At 66.7% G+C, this 18558-nt stretch overlaps 5 protein-coding genes across 5 annotated transcripts in view; 2 read left to right on the forward strand and 3 right to left on the reverse strand.

Annotated features, from left to right (window-relative positions):
• Positions 1-3771: 3771 nt before the first annotated feature.
• On the forward strand, positions 3772-4963 carry EMIHUDRAFT_434492 (hypothetical protein; the record flags this gene model as incomplete). The annotated part of the gene is made up of 5 exons (XM_005782382.1): positions 3772-3818; positions 3960-4080; positions 4126-4226; positions 4256-4374; positions 4539-4963. Coding segments are annotated over 5 exons (614 nt in total), but the record flags the coding sequence as incomplete, so codon positions are not given.
• A 170-nt stretch (positions 4964-5133) lies between these two features.
• On the reverse strand, positions 5134-7791 carry EMIHUDRAFT_99472 (hypothetical protein; the record flags this gene model as incomplete). The annotated part of the gene is made up of 1 exon (XM_005782383.1): positions 5134-7791. The coding sequence occupies one exon, from the start codon at positions 7789-7791 to the stop codon at positions 5134-5136; it is 2658 nt and encodes an 885-aa protein (XP_005782440.1).
• A 1353-nt stretch (positions 7792-9144) lies between these two features.
• Positions 9145-12545, reverse strand: EMIHUDRAFT_462899 (hypothetical protein; the record flags this gene model as incomplete). The annotated part of the gene is made up of 7 exons (XM_005782384.1): positions 9145-10221; positions 10582-10854; positions 10994-11053; positions 11267-11395; positions 11756-11836; positions 11969-12096; positions 12161-12545. 7 exons carry the CDS (start codon positions 12543-12545, stop codon positions 9145-9147), a joined length of 2133 nt encoding a protein of 710 aa, XP_005782441.1.
• A 981-nt stretch (positions 12546-13526) lies between these two features.
• EMIHUDRAFT_99474 (hypothetical protein) lies at positions 13527-15326 on the forward strand (the record flags this gene model as incomplete). The annotated part of the gene is made up of 2 exons (XM_005782385.1): positions 13527-13566; positions 14038-15326. The coding sequence occupies 2 exons, from the start codon at positions 13527-13529 to the stop codon at positions 15324-15326; spliced, it is 1329 nt and encodes a 442-aa protein (XP_005782442.1).
• Positions 15327-17631: 2305 nt separating this feature from the next.
• The window catches only part of SEC24A (secretory protein 24A), a gene marked incomplete at both ends in the record, with an annotated part of 7419 nt that continues 6492 nt past the window's right edge, over positions 17632-18558 (reverse strand). Inside the window, 2 exons of the mRNA XM_005782386.1 lie at positions 17632-17957; positions 17989-18133. Of these exons, the coding sequence (XP_005782443.1) occupies positions 17632-17957; positions 17989-18133 (471 nt within the window). The remainder of the gene's footprint in view (positions 17958-17988; positions 18134-18558) is intronic.

The raw sequence follows: 18558 nt of genomic DNA on the forward strand, positions 1-18558 counted from the left end.
CATCGGCGCGATGGAGGGTCTCGGGCTCGCGGCGCCAAGTTCGATTGTGATCAAGAAGCTCTTCGACATTGGCCAAGCCTCGAGCGACGGCTTCTGCAGCTCCTCCCTGGGTTCTGGCGACACATCATGTCGCACCTGCCCTGCGACGGCGCCCACAAGTCCGGTCCAGCCCCCCGTGTACGACAGCACCACCTGCGTCGCGACTCAGATCTTATCCACCCGCCGTCTCGCCGCCGTTGATCCGTGGCACTCCGTCGAGCAAGTCCAGCCAGAGGGGGAGGCGGCCGTCGCCACGTGCCCGTTCAGCGGAGTCTGCACCGGCTGCCCGTCCGAGCCGCCCACCCTCGCCGTGTACGTATACACCCTGCCCCCAAACCTCACCCGCGGCCTCGACGCCTCGCATGCGTGGTACGAGGGGGGCTACGAACAGTACGCGACGGAGCTGGCCATCCCGGAGGCCTTCCGCCGGAGCGTGCACAACGTCGAGGACCCCGCGCGCGCCGATCTTTTCCTCGTGCCCTTCCAGGGGGTGAGCCCCCCTCTACGCCCCATCCCGAGCCCAGCGCCATCCCTGCCCGGCGCGCTCACCTCTACACACCCGTTCGTTGCAGTTGCTGCAGTACACGCTGAACAAGCGAGCCGGCGCGCCGCAACAGACATCGGAGGAATTTCGCGCTTTGATTGGTTGGTTGCGACACAGCGGGCCCTGGTTCCGGCTCCTAGCCAGATAGGGGGTCTGTTGCCTACGGTTAGACCCCATGCAATAGGTAGGTAGGTCCGGTTTTGACCGCCCCAGAGGGCCCCGCAATAGGTAGGTAGCTGGTGGTGGTGGGCGGGGTGGGGGGGGGAGGGTTAAAAAAACCGCTTCGCTGCGCGGGAGATTCTGTCGAGGGAAGAGAGTGCCGTTTTGGAGCCGTCCAACGCCTCGAGAGCCCAGTAGGCCATGCTCTGGCGGGCTCGCGAGCGGCGCGCACCGCGGTACAAGCCGGCGCGCGGCGGGCGCTGGGAGCCTATTCACAGAGGGCTAACGGGCATTTTTTCGCTTCGCTGCGCGGCCTGGGAATAGGTAGGTAGGTGGGGCACGGAGCCTGGCGATTGGCGCCCGCAATAGGTAGGTAGGTAGGGCGTTTTGGTGCGAGTCATGTGCAGACCCCCTATCTGGCTAGGAGCCGGAACCCTGCTCCGGCCTGACCAACACTGAAGCCGTATTTGGGCCGTGTAGGCGGAGACGCTGTACGACCGCCATCTCGCGCCTTTGGTTTGGCTTGGGTTCCAACTCTTCCGGGGTGTGGTTACTCTGGGCAGAGATTTCAATACCAAACAACTCTAACACTCACACGTAATTTGGGGCCTGTTTGTTACTCTCGTGATACGACCCGCCATAAAAACGGTCGTTCCTTCGGCGACTCTGAAACCGTCGCGGGCACATCGGGAAGCGACTGGCCATGAGTTGACGTGATTGAGACATCGCGGACCTGATGCGCCCGCGCCTGCCTCGATGGGACGACCCCGAGGTTGCATCGGTTCAGCTGTCGCGCTAACTCTCGCCGCGCTCTCGTCGACCCATGCGGCCGTCGGCGTCGTAAAGTCTTGCCCTGCTTGAGGGCTCGACGCGCTGCCGATGGTGAAGAAATTCCTCGAAGATCGAGGCCTTTGCTGGGCAGCGTGTCATCGCTGCGTCTGCTAGAGCCACCCACAGCCTCGCCATCACCGCCGATGGCGCCGTCTGGAGCTGGGGCAGTGGAGTCTCTGGCCGGTTGGGCCACGGCAACAGGCAGACCCAGCTGCTGCCGAAGAAGGTGGAGGCGTTGGCTGGGCGGCGCGTCGTCGCTGTGTCGGCTGGAGGCAGTCACAGCCTCGCTATCACCGCCGACGATGCCGTCTGGAGCTGGGGCAGTGGAGGCTATGGCAAGCTGGGCCACGGCGACGCGCAGGAGCAGCTGCTGCCAAAGAAGGTCGAGGCCTTCGCGGGTCAGTGCGTCGTCGCTGTGTCGGCTGGAGTCTACCACAGCCTCGCCCTCACCGCCGACGGCGCCGTGTTTACCTGGGGCGAGGGCGGCCACGGCTGCCTAGGCCACGAAGAGGACTTGTCGAACCAGCTGCTGCCGAAGAAGGTCGAGGCGTGTGCGCCGGGGCGCGGTGTCTGAGCAGGGAAGGCGCGTGTCATCTCGTGTCGCTCTTGAGAGTGCGTCGAGCAGCGAGGCGCTTGCCCCAGCCACCACTTTGAGAGGAGGGAGACGTCTGGCCGAAGGCTCATCCAGCCATATCTCGTGGTGTGTGCACTGCGAGTGTGGTTTCTTTCTCTACATCGATGTAGGTCACGAGGCCCCGCTGTGCAGGACGCTACTGGCTCCGGGCGGAGAGCTGGTTTGCCAAATCACGGCTAAAATTCTTTTTCGAAGCCTCGCAACACACGCTCGCAACACTTGCCGCCGCCGGCCCACGACCTGCATGCACGCCGCCGCGATCTGGGCCACCATCGTCGCCCTCCTCCCAGCGAGCACAGTGTCTGCTGGTCTCGGGTCTCCTCCCTTTGGCCTGGCGGCGGGCCAGACCTTCGTCGGCCACTACACGTGTGCGAGCAAAGCGTGGCTCTTTCTCACTGTGGAGACGGCGACGGCCGAGGCCGTCGAGGCCGTCTTCCACTTTGTCTACCCCGGCTCGACCCAGCACGGCGCGTTCACGATGCACGGGACGTGGGTGAGCGGCCGCATCCTCAAGCTCGTTCCCGGCGACTGGCTGCGGCCGCCGCCCGAAAAGGTCGTGCCGATTGGGCTCGCCGGGCTCGTGATGCCTGCCGCCGACGACGTGCCCGGCTCGGCCGACCCGCAGCGGATCAAGGGCGAGGTCCTGCACATGGGCTGCGGCGAGTTTGAGGCGATCCCTCTGCCGCCCTCTGTGCCACCGCCGTCGCTGCCGCCGCCCTCACCGCCTCCTCCACCGCCGTTAGGTCAACCGGACCGCACCGGCCCTCGCGGAGGGCGGCAGCGAGGCGCAGGCGGGCGGCGCTGGCGGCGGCGGCGAGGCGGCCGTGCGGACGGGCGTCTACTCGCTCATTGACGCAGTGAGCCAGATGGTCGTAGAGAGGAGGGCCGAGCGCCGCGCCGAGCGCGCCGCCGCCGAGCGCGCCGCCGCCGAGCGCGCCGCCGCCGCGCCGCCGCCGCCGCCCAAGCGGCGCGCACCTGACGGACGCCTCTACACGGAGTGGGAGTTTGTGGACTACTTTGGAGGCCACGACGAGTGGCGCGCGGCGGCGGCGACGGAGCAGCGTCTGCCGGAGCAGCGTCTGCCGGAGCAGCGTTTGCCGGAGCAGCCGCTGCTGCGCGCGGGAGACGCGGCACCACTGCCAGACCTGCCCACCCCGCCGCCGCCGCCGCTTCAGCTCGCGGCACTTCCCTCTCTGGCTGCCCACCGGCGCGTGCCTCGCCCGCCTCGCCTCATGCCCGCCTCTGTTGTGGCGCGTGAGAGTAGGAGGCGTTGCTGCTCGCGCTGCGGCGCGGCGAGCACGTGCGCGCCTACCGCGTGTGGGCCACCCTGCGGACGGGAGGCGAGAGACAGCCGAGAGGCAGCCGAGAGACAGCCGAGGGGAGCCGAGAGGTAGCCGAGAGGAGCCGAGGGGAGCCGGGGTGAGCCGAGGTTAGGCGGCGCTACCCGTCCAACCTTCGAGGCGTCCGTGCGGCTGCTGGCGTCGAGGGCGGCGGCGGCAGAGGCGAGCGGGGAGGGAGGCGGAAGCGCTTCGGTGGTGGCGGGGCTGTCGGTGTTCTGCGGCTCCGAGCCCGCCGCGTGCAGTCCGCTGCTCGACCTGGCGGCGTCGGGCGGCGCGGGGGCCGTAGATGCGTGATGCCTCCCCCCTATGTCGAGGCCTAGATGCGGAATAGCGGGTCGGCGAACTCCAACTCTCGAGAAGATGTGCTGCACTCCGCTGCACTCGTAGCCCTCTCCTCGCGTTGCTGGCGTAGGTGTGGAGGAGAGAGAGGCTGCGATGCTTGCGCTGTGGCGCGGCCTCGGCCGCACGGGCTCGCTCGAGGCGAGATTACCCGAGATTGACCGAGATTGACCCGAGCTCCGAGGTTGCCCGAGGTTGACCCGAGCTTGCCCTAGGTCACCCGAGGTTCTGCGTGGTAGGCGGATCGCCTCCTCGGCGAGGCGAAGGGGGCGGCGCGGGCGGCGTCGGCGTCGGAGGCGGCCCCGCACATCCGGCACGGCGAACGGCGCTCTCCCCCCGCGTGGAGCCTTCTCGGAGCTTTCCTGGTAGGGCAAGGAGTCCTCCTCGTGGGACGACGCTCTCGCGCTGGTGGAGCGCGCCGCGGCCAGTGCTCCCGCGTCTGCGGCGCCGTGGTCGCTCGCCGCGACCATCCACCGTGCAAGGGGCAGGTCGAGGCGTGTAGAGAGCATTCGTGCCACACGCACGCCCTCTCGCACGCACAGGTCACGCGTGGGTGGGTCCCGTCGCCCGCATCTGCACGGTGGTGGATGAGGGCGGGAGACATGTCTGAGACACGTCCGAGACATGTCCGAGACATGGTGGTGGATGATAGGACGGGGCTTGCGTGCGACGCGTCGGCCAAGGCGCTCGAGCGCCACTCGCGCGACGCTTTCGCCTTCGCCTCGCTAAGCAGCAGATGCGCTGACCAGCTCTTGTTTACCGCGCGTTTTGAGCCGTTGCTGCGCAAGACGCGCGCCTTGCTGCCGGCAGGGCTGGCGGAGGAGCCCGAGCGCCTCTTCCGCTGGGCCGACGCGCTGTCGTTCGAGGCGGACGCGTGAGCGCGGGGCCTCGTGACGGGGTTGCCTAGGGCTGGTCACTACCCTCGGGCTGGTCGAAGAGGGCGCCTTCCAGCGCTCCACAGGAAGATCTAGTGCGAGAAACCCTGGTGCGCTGCGGGGCGAAACGCACATGCGACATGGCATGCTCGAGATCTAGCGGGACGGTCGCCCAAAATAATACATGTACCTGCAAACAAAACAGCACGCACTTTGCACAACTCGCTTTACCAGCTCGAAGAGGGACGAGCTGACGGGGAGCCGTGCGGTACATACCCGTTTGCCCCGCCCGTCGTCTTGAGGGTCCTCACGCACTCTACCCCTGCGCCCTCGGCCTCGCCCCACGCGAGCGGGTCTTAGCAGCAGGTCAACTCACATCGCGTTGCGGTAAATTGAGAAGATGTGCTGCAGCTGGGGCGGGCGGCGGATGGCCTGCAGCTCCTCAGTCTCATGCTTCAGCAGTGAGAAGGTGGACGAGCCGTATGTCACCGCGGCAAGCGTTGTGGTGGACTTTCCGTTTGTCGGGGCTTGCAGCGCACCCGATGCGACGAGTATGCCGGCCATCGCCGCAGCTAGGCCGGCCGTCACCCCCGCCAACGCCGCCGCTGTAGAGCGGGCTTGCACAGCGCCAAGTGCGGCAAAGCTGACGACGGTGACGGCGGCGGCGGTGAGAAATGCAGATGTGTCCGTCGCGCGGCGAGGCTCTGCCAACGGGGAAGGGCCCTCGTCGTCGTGCGCTGTGCGGCGCTGGCGGGCGTTGATGGAGCACGCTGCTGTGCCAGTTGACAGGCGCGCCAAGAGCGCCGCCGCGACGGCACGGGACGGCAAGCAGTTGTCAAGGCCAAGGTAGGCGAGGCCGGTGCTGGTAATGGCGACGAGGTGGTCCGCCCCTGCCGGAGTCGATGCCAGCAGATTGGGCTTGAGGCGGAAGTAGTGGGTCGACTTGTAAGAGGACAGTTCGAGGGAGCGGAGGGTGTCGCGGTGGCGCGTGGCGAAAGCGAGGAGAGAGGGCAGCGCCGCGTCGGTGAGGCCGTTGGAGCCCAGCTCCAGTCGGCGCAGCGGACGGGTGGGCATGCGCTCGAGCAATGCGGCTGCGTCGTCGCCGAGCTGGTTCTCGCCGATAAAGAGCGACTCGAGCTTGGGAAGCGAAGACACGATCTGAAGCAGCGACGGCATCGCCTCGGCGGTCAGGCCGTTCACGTTGAGGTAAAGGTGCTGCAGTGGAGGCGCGAGCTGTAGGCCGCCGCCCGAGAGGCCCTCCGCGAGCGCGGCGAGCCCGGCGTCGAGTAGTCCCGCGTTGAAGAGATCAAGGAGGACGAGGGTGGGCGACGCGGCGGCCAGTGCGCCGAAGTGGTACGCGCCGGTCGAGATGGGGTTCATCTTGAGCCAGAGCGACTCGAGCGAGCGCGCGTGCAGGAGGGCCGCGGCGATCGGCTGCGACGACTTGGCAGTGATGCCGTTGCCGGCGAGGTAGAAGGTGCGGATGGGCTGGGCCGAAGCCGCCAGCTGCTCGAAGGCCTTGAGATTATCGGCCACCACGCGCGACGACGGAGAGAGCGGCTCGTCCGCATGCGCGTCGACCATGATCCTCGCGTCGTCGTCGGTGCCGGTGTCCGCGTCGTTGGAGGACAAGGCGTTGCTGGTCGTCGCGAGGCGCTTGAAGATGATGTTATTGCCAACAAGGAAATGAGCGACGACCCCCGGGGCCGCCCCCACAATCGAATCCACGAGGTCACCAAAGCGAGGCCGCACGACCTGCTTGCACAGGTCGAGACGGCCGTCGCGAGTTAGTGCGCCCGCGGTCGTCAGCCGCGCCACGGGCCCCCGCGCCTCCTCGAGCGTACGCAGGAGCGCCTCGAAGGTGTCGCCGTCGGGGACGTCAACAGGCAGCTCCTCCGCCTTCTCTACGGCGTCCACCGGCCCGATCTTGCACGTCATCATCGCCTTGGCTGACCGCTTCCGCTCCGCCTTGCTCTCCTCGACCTTGGCGCGCATCTTCGTGAGCAGGCCGTCAAACTTGGCGGCACCCGGCTGGCCGATACCAAAGATATGGGCGGCGAGCTCACGAGCCAGCTCAAGCGAGCCATTCACCGACCGAGGCGCCGCGCGCGCCACCTTGGGCAAGCTGAGGCAGAGATCGGACGGCACGCCGCCCGCTCGGAAGGCGCGCATGTCCTTCTCGAGCATTGCCAGCGCCATCGCCAGGCGCAGAGGGTGCGGCGCGTCAGAGTCGCGCTCGCCAGTCGCCTGCCGGCCATACCGGCAGCTCGGATGTGTTGAGGGGAGGAGGGCGAGCTCATCGAGCGCATCCTTCGGCAGCAGCTCCTGCAGCACGCGGGCTGGCTCAGGCGTTGCGGAAGCCTTCAGGTTCTCCTGCAGGTGCTCGTACTTGGTGGTCGTGATGCAGAGCGCGTGAGCGCCAACCGCCTTGCAGTGGAGCAGCGCAAGAGTGGCGGGCGTGAGGACCCCGGACGACGCGCGCGACGCAATCGGGGCGAGATGCGTTGCGGCGCTCATTGTTGAATGTGCCTCGAAGACGATGCCGTGTTGAGAGCAGAGGGCGATCACTGGGGTGTTGAGGGCGGGATGCAGCTCGTTTTGCACGATGTCGGGTGGTGCGAAGCCACGCTCGCATGTCTCCCTGAGCAGCTCCTCGAGCTGCCGATACGAGTAGTTGCAGACGCCGATCGTCTTCACCAGGCCGCGCTCACGGGCCTCCTCTAGCACGGCATACGCGGTGTAAGGCATCGGCCGGTGGAGAAGCACGCGCTCGAGGTTCGGCCCGAAGAGCTCGATGGCACGAGACAAATCGGCCGCAATCGTGCGCGGGAACTTGAACTTGGTGCCCACCCTTGCCGGCGTGTCGCGCACAATCTTGGCGACGGCCTCGTCGTTGTTGTACATCACCGCTGTGTCGATCAGGGTGACGCCAGCGTCGATGGCTTGGCGCACGGCAAGATCAAGCACGGGCAAATCGTTGAGGCGATACGTGCCGAAGACGACGGGGTGTGTCACAGCGAGATCGGCCATGGTGCGCTGTTCCGCGCCTCTGTTGCAACCGCGTCCGTGACAGGTTAGGGACGTCCTTAGTTACTCGCCCGGGTCCGCCGCTGTGCCGAGAAGCGGGACCACCGCAGGCGCATTTACAAAATAAATGATATTTATATGTACTTCGAGAAACAAATGGCATTTGTACCTCGAGGTATGTAAACTAGGAATGCACAGAAGATCGGACAGACAGGGTTGGGACGCGTCCAGGCAGGGGGGTAGCGGCGCGAAAAGCAGAAAAAGAAACACCCGACGCTCGATTCGCCTTTCCGGCGCCGTATCTTTCTATACCCGGTATCGTCGCGGTGCGTTGGCGTGAGTCTTTCGGTAAACCCGGGTTAGTGCGGGTTCCACCGGGGTTATAAGCCACACTAACCCAGCACGGGTCAGCACGGGTCAGCACGGGTTATCATAACCCGACGCTAACCCGGCACTAACCCGTCCTAACGTATGCATGCCCCGAGCAGCGCGGGTTATAGCGCCGGGTTAGCGCCTGGTTAGTTGCAGCCAAGGCTCCATCGCGGAGGGGTCGGCTCGGGTGCCCGCCGCAGCCGCCGTAGGCATATGGCTGTAGGGCCCCAGAAGGCTAGCTGGTAGCTTCATTTGTAGTTGTAGCACAGCCGCGGGTCCGCAGAGGTGGGGCGGGAGGGTTGAGAGAGAGACCCATGAAGCATGACCATCCCATGACAGGACTGCATGGACCACACTCGCATGAGGCATGTGCATGTCTTTGCATGTAATAGTTTTGTTATACCCTCATGGGGCACAAGAAAGAGGCTGCACGGCCTGTGTACGGTCTGTGCTGCTGTCGGGCTGGTCGGGCTGTCGGGCTGTCAGCGCTGCTGTCAGGCCACTGTGTGCTGTCGGGCTGTCGGGCAGCTGTCAGGCTGTCACGTTGGGGCCTGACAGCGATGGAGCACCTCTGATGTCAGACTCTGCTGTCAGGCTGTCAGAGATACGTGCTGTCAGGCTGTCGGAGAAAGTGCTGTCAGCGCTGTCAGGCTGTCGGGCGCTGTCAGGCGCTGTCCGGGGGTTGCTGTCAGGCTGTCAGCACGTGTCGTGTCAGACGCTCAGACCAGGGGGCTCAGAACGGGGTCCGTAGCGCCGGGGCGCGGGGGGCGACGGAGATACAGCAGACACACGCGCCTCGTGTCGAGCCATACCCGCAGTAAAACGAATGAGAATGACTCAACCAATGACGCGCCTCTCTGCCTGTCTGAGAGATGTACTTTTGAAAGCACAAATGCGCGCGCGCGCAGGCTTACACACCACACATCACTCTCTACAGACTACACACGCCACGCGCCCAGACCGAAGCCCCAAGAGACATCCGTGTCATCGGAATGGATTGCCTGCCGCCTCGGCAGTGGCGGCTGCCCGGCGCGGCGGGGGGACAAAGTCGAATCCGACGGCGGTGTCGCACGCCTCGCGCCCCCTTCGGGCATTGTCGAACGCGCTGAGGTCCCCAAACGGGTTGCTCGACGGGTTGCCCGCCGCGCCCCGCGGCCCCTGTGGCGGCGGCGAAGGCACTGTGCCAAACGGGTTGAGGGGGGCGGAGTGGTTGCGAGCGCCAGCCCCGGCCGGCGCACACGGCTCGAACGGGTTGTGATGCGTCGGAGTCGGCGGGGACGGTGCGGCGGCGGGCCCGAAGACGGCATCCCTGACGCTCCCGCCGCTGCTTGCCGGCGGCCCCCGGCTTCGGGCGGCGGAGGCTGCGGTGGGCGACACGCCAGCAAAGAGCTCGTCGACCGCAGCCGCCGCCGCGGACGCATGGGTGGGGGCGGCGGCGGCTCTGCCGGGAACGGAACCCCTCGCCGGCGGCGGCTGCGGCGGCTGCGGCGGCTGCGGTGGCTGCGGCGGCTGCGGTGGCTGTGGCGGCTGCGGCGGCTGCGGCGATGTGGGGCACCCAAACACATCGTCGCGGACCGAGTTTCCGCCGCTCGGCTGTCGGCTGCAGCCAGGCTCTCTCGCCTCGGCAGCGGAGGCGGCGGAGGCGGAGGCTGCGGCGGCAGCGGCGGCGCGCGCGGCAAAGCCCTCGGCGGCCGCACGAGCCGCCGCGGCGGGAGGGCTTCGCTGTGCGCCACTCGCCGCATCGGTGAGCCAGCCACTCCTGTCGGCGTGCGCCTCCGTCAGCACCTTGAGTACCTCCTCCGCCTCTACGACCACCGAGGTGTCCCTGCCCGCCGCAGCGAGCCGGTCGGGGTGCAGGAAGAAGGACGCGCGCTTGTAGGCCCGCACCACCTCGCGATCGCTCGTGCCGCTCGGCACCCATGGCCGGGGCACGCCGGCGCCGCCGAGCTGCCCGGCCGGCACCGCGAATGCATGCGGCCACTCCTCCTCTAGAGAGGTGAGCAGCGTGACCAGTCCGCCGCGAGCGGCAGCCCACCGCTTGGCGCGCTTCTGCATCGCCACCTGGAGCAACGCGCGCTTTTCGTCTGGAGCAGCGCTTTCGCTCGTCTCGGACATGGCCACTGCACCAGAAATAGCGACGCCGCACGCGCCGCCGCCTACCGAACTCGATGCAAATAAAAAAATTGCTTCCGAAGAAAAACGAGCACGCATATTCTCCTCCCTCCATTCTCTCCCCCTTGGCGCGGGCGCCCCACTCCCCCCAGCCCCTCGATTGTGCAAATGTGCAGCTTCAACAATTGGGTTGGGAAACCTGAATCGAAAAAAGCCAAAAGCGTGTATTGAGCCTTGTCCAGTGCGTCCCGCCTCCACCCCCCCGACACCCTACCTCCGCAGGGCCAAGGCTCGCTGGATCGCCGCCACGGGCGACGCCTCGTCAAAGAGCCAATCGGGAGGGTCGAGCTCTGCCCAGCTCGGGCCCTGACCGGTGACGCGACCGTCGGCATCGCAGTACGTGAACGGGCCGCGGTAGTCCGCCACGGCGTGCCTGTGGTGCAGAGGGGCGCCGCTCAAGAGGCGCCGCTCACTGTGGCTGGTGGTCGAGCTCGCCGGCGCGCGCCAGTCCTCCACCGACTCGAACCCGTACCGCTGCTTGAGCTCGCTGAACGAGTCGCTTCCGCTCGGCCCGAGGTCGACCTGTGAGGGGAAGACGAGAGCCGTGGGCGAGACGAGGACGTGCACGCACTGGAGCGCCGCTCGGCGAGCGAGAGGGGAGAGAGAGGGGGGGGGGGGGGGCAAAGACTGGGTTCGGGCCCGCAGTTGCTACGCGGCGCACCTCGTGAGCAAACGCGATGACACGCCCGTCCTCGTCGCGGTACTCTCGGATCTCGCCCGCCTGCGAGGTACGGGGAGGTCTGGGGAGGTATGGGGAGGTGTGGGGAGGTGTGGGGAGGTATGGGGAGGTATGGGGAGGTATGGGGAGGTGTGGGGAGATCTCGCCCGCGTGCGAGGCTGTCTTGCACATTCTCCTCCGAGGGCGCTACCGGGCTTGGGACGACTGTCGAGCGGGAGAGCTGTCCTCGTGGTCTGGTGTCCTCGTGGACTGGACCTCTCCCGCCATGGGAGGTGCGGTTGCGCATTCGGCCTCGCGCGCCTGGGAGGTGCAGCCGACGTAGCGGCCGATGGCCTGCGAGAGCGGCGAGAGGATGTCGCCCTCGGAGCCGGCCAGCAGGCGCACCTGCGGCGGGCACAAGCCGCTTGCTGGTGACCCCGCTGCGTTGGAGCTCACTAGCTAGAGCTCACACGCATAGAGGCCGTGATCGCGTTCGCCTTCCCGGGACTCCGTGTCTTCCGACTGTCGTCGCTCTCTGTCACCTCTCCGTCACCTCGCGACTCTGTCACCTCGCGACTGAGCGTGTGTGCGACCTGAGCCCGTCGCTGTGCACTCTGCTGTGTTGTTGTGTCCTTGTGTGAGCCCGCTGGTGAGCCAGCCGGGCACCTCCACACACCCACGAGCTCTGGGAGTGAGGCTGGGAGTGAGCTGGGAGGGAGCGCCGAGAGTTGGACGATATCGCGGCGATTTGGCTGGCAGCGGCACCTCGTGCGCGACGACGCAGCGGAAGTGCGCCAGCGTCGAGTGCGGCGCCGGCTCGCCCCCCTGGATGGGGCGCACGCGCACCTAAGGCAAGGTGAGGGAAGCTTCTCCACACACACACACGAGGGCGGTGGGGCTAGGGCCAGGCTAGTCCCTCCCATCTCCACGCCCAGATAGCAGCTCGCACGGCATTGAGAGCGCAAGGCCCCAGCGCACCTCGAAGCCCTGCTGCTGCGCCTTTGCCAGCGTCCGCCTCGCGCCGCGCGGCAAGCTGCTGACCCACTCCTCCACGCTGCCGAGCCGGCGCACGTCGAGGAGGGCGTGAGGCCGCGTGCGGAACTGGCCTACGAAAGCCAGAGAAAGGGTCCGACAAGGGCCCAGAGAAAGGCTCCACGACCCGGTGCGGACTGCCGGTCCACTGCCCCGCGCCCATCGCGCCGAGCGAGCCGCGTTCGCGCAGTTCCAGCGGCAGCGGCTCTCCCACCTCGTCGCTCTCGCCGGGCAGAGAGGCTACGGCCTGCTCCACCATCGACGCGTACTTGGCGTCCTCGCCAAAGATGGCCGCAAAGGCATCCATCAAATTGTTGTACCGCTCGTCGCCCGCAAAGGCGCGGCTCACCCACCCGAATAGCGCCTCCACCTTGCGCTCCTCAAGGTACGGCGAGAGCAGCGGCTCTGGGCCAGAACGGCCGTCGCTGCGGGTGGCGCCGCGAGGAGGCGAGCGCGAGGCCAGGAGTGGGCCGTGGCCGTTGAATCCGAGCAGCGCGGCGACTTGGCAGAGAGCGAGCGGCATCGACTGTCCCGCGAGGTGCCGGTGGTGGCGGTGCTGCAGTGTGACACCCAAAAGGTGTTGGACAACGGTGACACGAGGGCTGGGGGTGTGAAGGGCATAACCATGGTTGCGTGCAGACAATGGAGATAGAGCAGCCCCGGAGCGGAGGCCCGCCCGGGGTATTCAGTGTGTCGCGGGCGCCTAATCGGGATTAATTCCGTCGGGCGCCTACGAATTTACGTTTGCCGTCGGTGTTTCGCAAGCGCGCCTGGCGGCGGCTTGTGCTATGCCTGCTTTGGAGCCCGACGGGAACGCGGGAGCTATGGTCTGGGACATGGGCTGGCCTTCGTGGGGCCGAGGCTTTGCCTCGTGGCCCGCAGTCGGTGCCCTTTGCCTCGTGTTGATGCAAGGCTTTCCGGGGCTAGTTGGCAACAACCTCACCATGGAGTCAGACCAACTCAGCCTACCCATTACGGTTGGCGGGGCCTCCGGCTGCGTCATGAGCGCAGCTCTCACCGCCACCAGCCCCTCCAAGTACCCCAGGGCGATTCTCGAGTTCGTCCTGCCCGCGCTCATTGTGACCACGGCCTACGTTCTGTTGCTGACAGGTGGGGGTGAGCACCACACCACGGGCGACAAGAAGGGGGGGTCGCGACCCTCGACCACCAGGGGCAGCGACTACCTGTCCCTGCTCATCCCACGGTATGTGGGCCAATCGCGCCGGGCATTTATCGGGAGCCTCTTGTTCTTCAGGCGCCTCCGACTCCGACTCCATGCCGGGCCTCGAGGAGGTCTCGGACTTTGCCATCAATGCGATGGAATAGTGGTTCTTCGTGTCACCGAGGTTCGAGGGGCGTCCCAAGTTTGCGTGCAACGTTGGGACTTGCTTTCAGCTTGGGCGTCTTCCTCTGCAGCTTGGTGAGTGCGAATTTCCGCAGTGTGTGCGTCTTCTCGCTTTGATAACACGCGGATGGTCCAAACCTTTACAGCTCAGCCCCTCGCATGTTACTGCAGTGTGACACCCAAAAGGTGTTGGACAACGGTGACACGAGGGCTGGGGGTGTGAAGGGCATAACCATGGTTGCGTGCAGACAATGGAGATAGAGCAGCCCCGGAGCGGAGGCCCGCCCGGGGTATTCAGTGTGTCGCGGGCGCCTAATCGGGATTAATTCCGTCGGGCGCCTACGAATTTACGTTTGCCGTCGGTGTTTCGCAAGCGCGCCTGGCGGCGGCTTGTGCTATGCCTGCTTTGGAGCCCGACGGGAACGCGGGAGCTATGGTCTCCCACCCTCCTCCCCTATAGCCTCTCACAGTCTGGCGACAGTGGGGGGTGAGTGCGAATTTCCGCAGTGTGTGCGTCTTCTCGCTTTGATAACACGCGGATGGTCCAAACCTTTACAGCTCAGCCCCTCGCATGTTACGAAGGCGGTAGCGAAAGCTCTTCCCAGAAAATACCCAGAAACGAAAAAAAGAAGACCGCGGACCCTCAGCCGACTTGCCTTTCTTTTGGCAGGCAACGCTGGCGGCGCGCACTGTGGCGCAGAGATTGCAGGTTGGCCCTGCGCACGAGTCGAAATAGCCGACAAGCCTGTCCTCGCGGCGCGCGTGCTGCGCTGGCGCTCGATTCCCAGCCGCTACGTGTTCGTTGACGCTCAGGCCGACGGCGAGGAGTGGCAGCTCTGCTTCGCCGTGTCTCAGCTGAGCGCCACAGCCCTTGTCGACGGCGCCCTCCTCCGCTTCACGGGCACCGAGGAGGCCGCTCGGACGCGGCGCGGGCTGCGCGCGTGGCAGTGCGACCGGCTGGTCGAGCTGACACTCTGTGTGCCGTGCGACGCCGCGGAGGCAGGCGGGCCCGCGCCACCGGCGCCGAGCGAGGCGGCGCTCTGCAAGTGGTTTGTGCGCGGCGCGTGCAGCACGGCCAGCTGCCCCTTCCGGCACCAGTTCGCCAACGAGCATGAGGAGGCGACAGTGCGGGCGACGCGCGAGCGCTGGGCGGCGCAGCGCCGCGCGCACGAGGATGCGGCCGACCCGTTTGCTGGCGGCGGCGGCGGCGGCGGCGGCGGCGGCGGCGATGGCGATGGCGATGGCGGCGGCGGCGGCGGCGGCAAGAAGAGATCGCACGCGAAGCGGCACGCCGAGTTTGCGTCGTGGCTGCTGCAAATATTTGGTACCGAGGCGCTTCGTGGCGGTGCGGGCGTGCTCGACGTCGCGGGCGGCGGCGGCGACCTGGCGTTCGAGCTGCAGTGCCGCAACGGCGTACGCACGACGCTGCTCGAGCCTCGCGAGGTGCGGTTGGACAGCCGGCAGCGCAGGTGGCTGCGCAAGCAGGGCGAGGGCGGCCTCGGCCCGTACCGCCACATTCGCGACTTGCTGGACGAACGCTTCGAGGAGAGCGACGAGGGCGCGCGGCTGCTGCGCGAGGCGGCGTGCGTGGTGGGGCTGCACGCCGACGAGGCGACCGAGCCGATCGTCGACGCCGCGCTCAAGTATGGCCGCCCGTTTGCCGTCGTGCCCTGCTGCGTTTTCCCGCGCCTTTTTCCGCAGCGCCGGCTCGCCAGTGGGGGCGCCGTGCGCACGACGGCTGCTCTCTGCGACTACCTGCTGCAGAAGGCGCCCGGACTCGAGGCGGGCTTCCTCCCGGTCGCAGGGCGCAACAAGGTCATCTTCCGCCGCGCCGCCGCGCCACCGCAACCGGAGCGCACCCTGGCGGCCCCGGCGGTGGCCTACATCCCACAGTCAGTCAGTCGTGCCGAGCTCAGGCACGCGGTCCAGGAGCACACAGGAGGTAAGGACGGTGAGTAAGGTCCTCTGTGTTTGTAAGCATGAACGACTTTCATTCATGAACGTGCGCCGCGCGGTGGGTTGAGACAACCGCCCGCCCGCCCGCCGCCCCGCCGATCATGGCCCGATGCCACGGCCGACGCGCCGGCGAGTGGGAGTGACCTCAAGGGACAAGGGGCAGGAGCGCGGCTGTGGTCGGAAATTTCCTCCCGCAGCCCTTTCGATCTCCGGGCCTCCTCGTGCGTCCGTTGGTGGCGAAACCGACGAGGCCACGCGTCTGGCGTTTGACAGCAGAGGGCATCCACACGTGTCCTGCATTGGCTCGTCCTCGCTTGCCACAACGCAACCCTCCGCATGAGACGCCGGCTTTCAGAATGTGACGCAGTGACCATCACCTTTGGTGCACCGGCTGGCATCTCGCACAATAACATAGGCGGCCGGAATTCGGACAGTGACAAGTGGGCACTGATAGACAAGGTCGGCACGTATGACGGCCAGGATTACAACCTGAAGCTCACGTCTGCATTAGCCAACGGAGACGACTCGAACTGCAGGTCAGGCGCTTGTGCCCGTCCGCCCCTGGCGCGGGTTGGGATATCAGTTCGTGAGTCCTGTGTCCTGTCCCTGTGCCCCACCTTCTTCTCCTGTGTCGGTCCCTGAGAACCCCACTATACAGCGCCACCTCGTGAGCTGTTCTGTGAGCTGTGTGCCGTGTGTCCAGCAGTCTTCCGGACCCGGTGCTACAGCCGGTGACAGTGTGTGCCTCGTGTCGGCTCCCGAGCCAATCGTGTGCAGCGTGTGTGTGCGTGTGGGCCCGTCCTCCATGCTTGGAGGTGTGTAAGACTGACTGACTGGACTGCTGACAGGGAGGGCGATGAGCTTGGGCACTCCCGAGCAGCTTTCTTTCTCGGTAGAAGTTCCATTCAGAGTTCAGTCGCAGCCTCGGCCTGCTGGAGGCGACTGCTGAGGGCGAATCACGATTTCATCGAAGGGATCTCCGCTTCGGCACACATCCTCCACGAAATCGAAGCGAGCTCGCGCTGCCGAGGGCGTTCTGAGCATGTAATCTGGAGGTTGCACACCAGCCAAACCGATGTAACCGAAGCACGCTGATTGTTCGCTCATCACCCACAGTACGATGCGCCCCCTAGGGGCTGCTGAGATGTCGCCATCGACAGACACCCATCAACCAAAGGCGCGCCCTCGCGCGCGATCGGGGCCCCTCGCGCCCTCGTTCACGATCGGTGCGCCGCCTCTCGAGCGCTGCATCCCCAACGCCAAGCCCGCGGAGGAAAAGCTGGACACGATACTCGAGGCCCTCCGGGTCCAGCCTGAGTCTCCCCAGCCAGACCGCAAGGCGAGGCGCCCCCCTCGGCTGCAGAGGGCCTCTTCGTTTGAGGATCCACCGCGCCGTGACCTGACGGCCCGCGTGGGGGCCTCCATCCGAAAGCAGCACATCTCGCCGCCCTCCGCACGTCCCCGGCAGAGCCTCGCCTCGGTGGTCGGAGAGCCATCCCAACTGTTGGCCACGGCGCTCGAGGCGCGCGCCTTCATGCAGCAGCGCGAGGCGATCCTGCAGCTGGCGAGGCGACAGCAGCTCCTCATCCAAGAGCTCGAGCGGCTGCGCCGGTCCAAGGGTGCTGGCAGCACCGTCACTGGCGCCCCCGCCCCGGCCCCCGCCTCTACACCAGCCCTCTCCAGCGCCACCTGCCCCACGTTCTGCAGCCGCGGCCTCGCCATGATCGAGTCCTGCATCACTGTCGTACCCGCGCCTGCAATCGCCCCCACTGTGTCTTGATACGGCTCCGGTCTGCCGGTCAGCCCGAGCGTCCGCATCCTGCATGTAGATTGATGTAAACACAGTGACATGCCGCCCGTATTCGCATGCACCCTGCCATAAACACAACCACCTGCGCATGACAATTTTGAGATTCTTTGTGCATTGAGGACTTGTCCCCGATTCCGCATCGGTGTGTAGTGGTAGTCATTGCACACTTCTGTTCTGATGCACCTGTGCGCCATGTCACGACATAAAAACTTGCTGTTACGACCATCCGTACTCTATCTCCCCCCTCTCAAACGGCCGGAGAGCCCCACGCAACTCGGGACACGTCGCGGAGCGGCGCGCGTGACGGGGCTCCTGCGGAGCCGCCTCGACAGCCTCGCAGCTCGCCGAGGCAGCTGCACGAGCCGCACGGAGGCACACCTCCGCCCTGCCGCACACCCACTTGCCAGCCCCCCCCCCCCCCCCCCCACAGCGCCGTCTCATCTACCCCCGAACACGCCCGCGAGCCGCGCTCCTCTGTCCGCACGCTGGGCCGCGCCCTCACGCCTTGCTGAGGATGTAGCGGTGGCAGTGCAGCAGGAACTCGGGGTAGCTCATCATCTGCTTGGTCTGGTCCTCGATCAGCGCGCGCACAAAGGGCGCGTCGCTGGTGCCCTGCACTAGCACGCGCAGCGGCGTCCACCCGGCAGGCCGGCCGACACGCGCCGCGTCGACGAGGGCGTGGATCTCCGCGGCGACGGGCGAGGTGTTCGGCGGCAGCAGCCGCAGCGTCGCCAGGTCGACCCCCTGCAGCGACGGCCACCCGAAGGCGGCTTGCAGCATCTCGGACGGCACGTCCCGGCCGAACCAGAGGCTCAGCTGCGCGCCTGTCGGACATGTCTCGGACATGTCACGGACGTGCCCCGGACACGTCCCGGCCGAGCCAGAGGTGCAGGGGCTCGCCGTCGTCGAGGAGGTAGGCGACGTTGGTCTGCACGCTCTGCGCGGAGAGCGGCAGCGGCGCGGGCAGCCCGTTCGGACCCTTCTCGAGAGGAGGGTACGCCTGCAGAGGAGATCACCCGAGATTGCCCGAGAGTACGCCGAGAGTAGCTGAGAGTAGCCGAGAGTATCCCCTCTCGAGAGGAGGGTACGCTGTCAGATATGGGGAGATAGGGGAGATAGGGGAGATATGGGCTCGGCCCCTTCTCAAGAGGAGGGACGCCCCTCCCCCTTCCCCCCCCCTGCCCCTCCCCCTCCCCCCCCCCACCCCCCTCTCATTCTCCTGCCCCCTCTCCTTCCCCCCCGCTCGGACGCCTTTCTCAAGAGGGGTGACGCCCTCCTCCGCGGTGGCACACCGCAGTCAGCGCAATCAGCGCCTCGCACGAGCCGCAAGCACCGCCGCGGAGAGGGAGTGTGTGCCACCCCACCCTCGCGAGAGGAGTAGTGTGGGGGTGGGGTGGGGGGAATACTATCCATAATACCTGTTTT

Source organism: Emiliania huxleyi (genome assembly GCF_000372725.1).
Source record: "Emiliania huxleyi CCMP1516 chromosome Unknown EMIHUscaffold_19, whole genome shotgun sequence".
NCBI lineage: Eukaryota > Haptophyta > Isochrysidales > Noelaerhabdaceae > Emiliania > Emiliania huxleyi.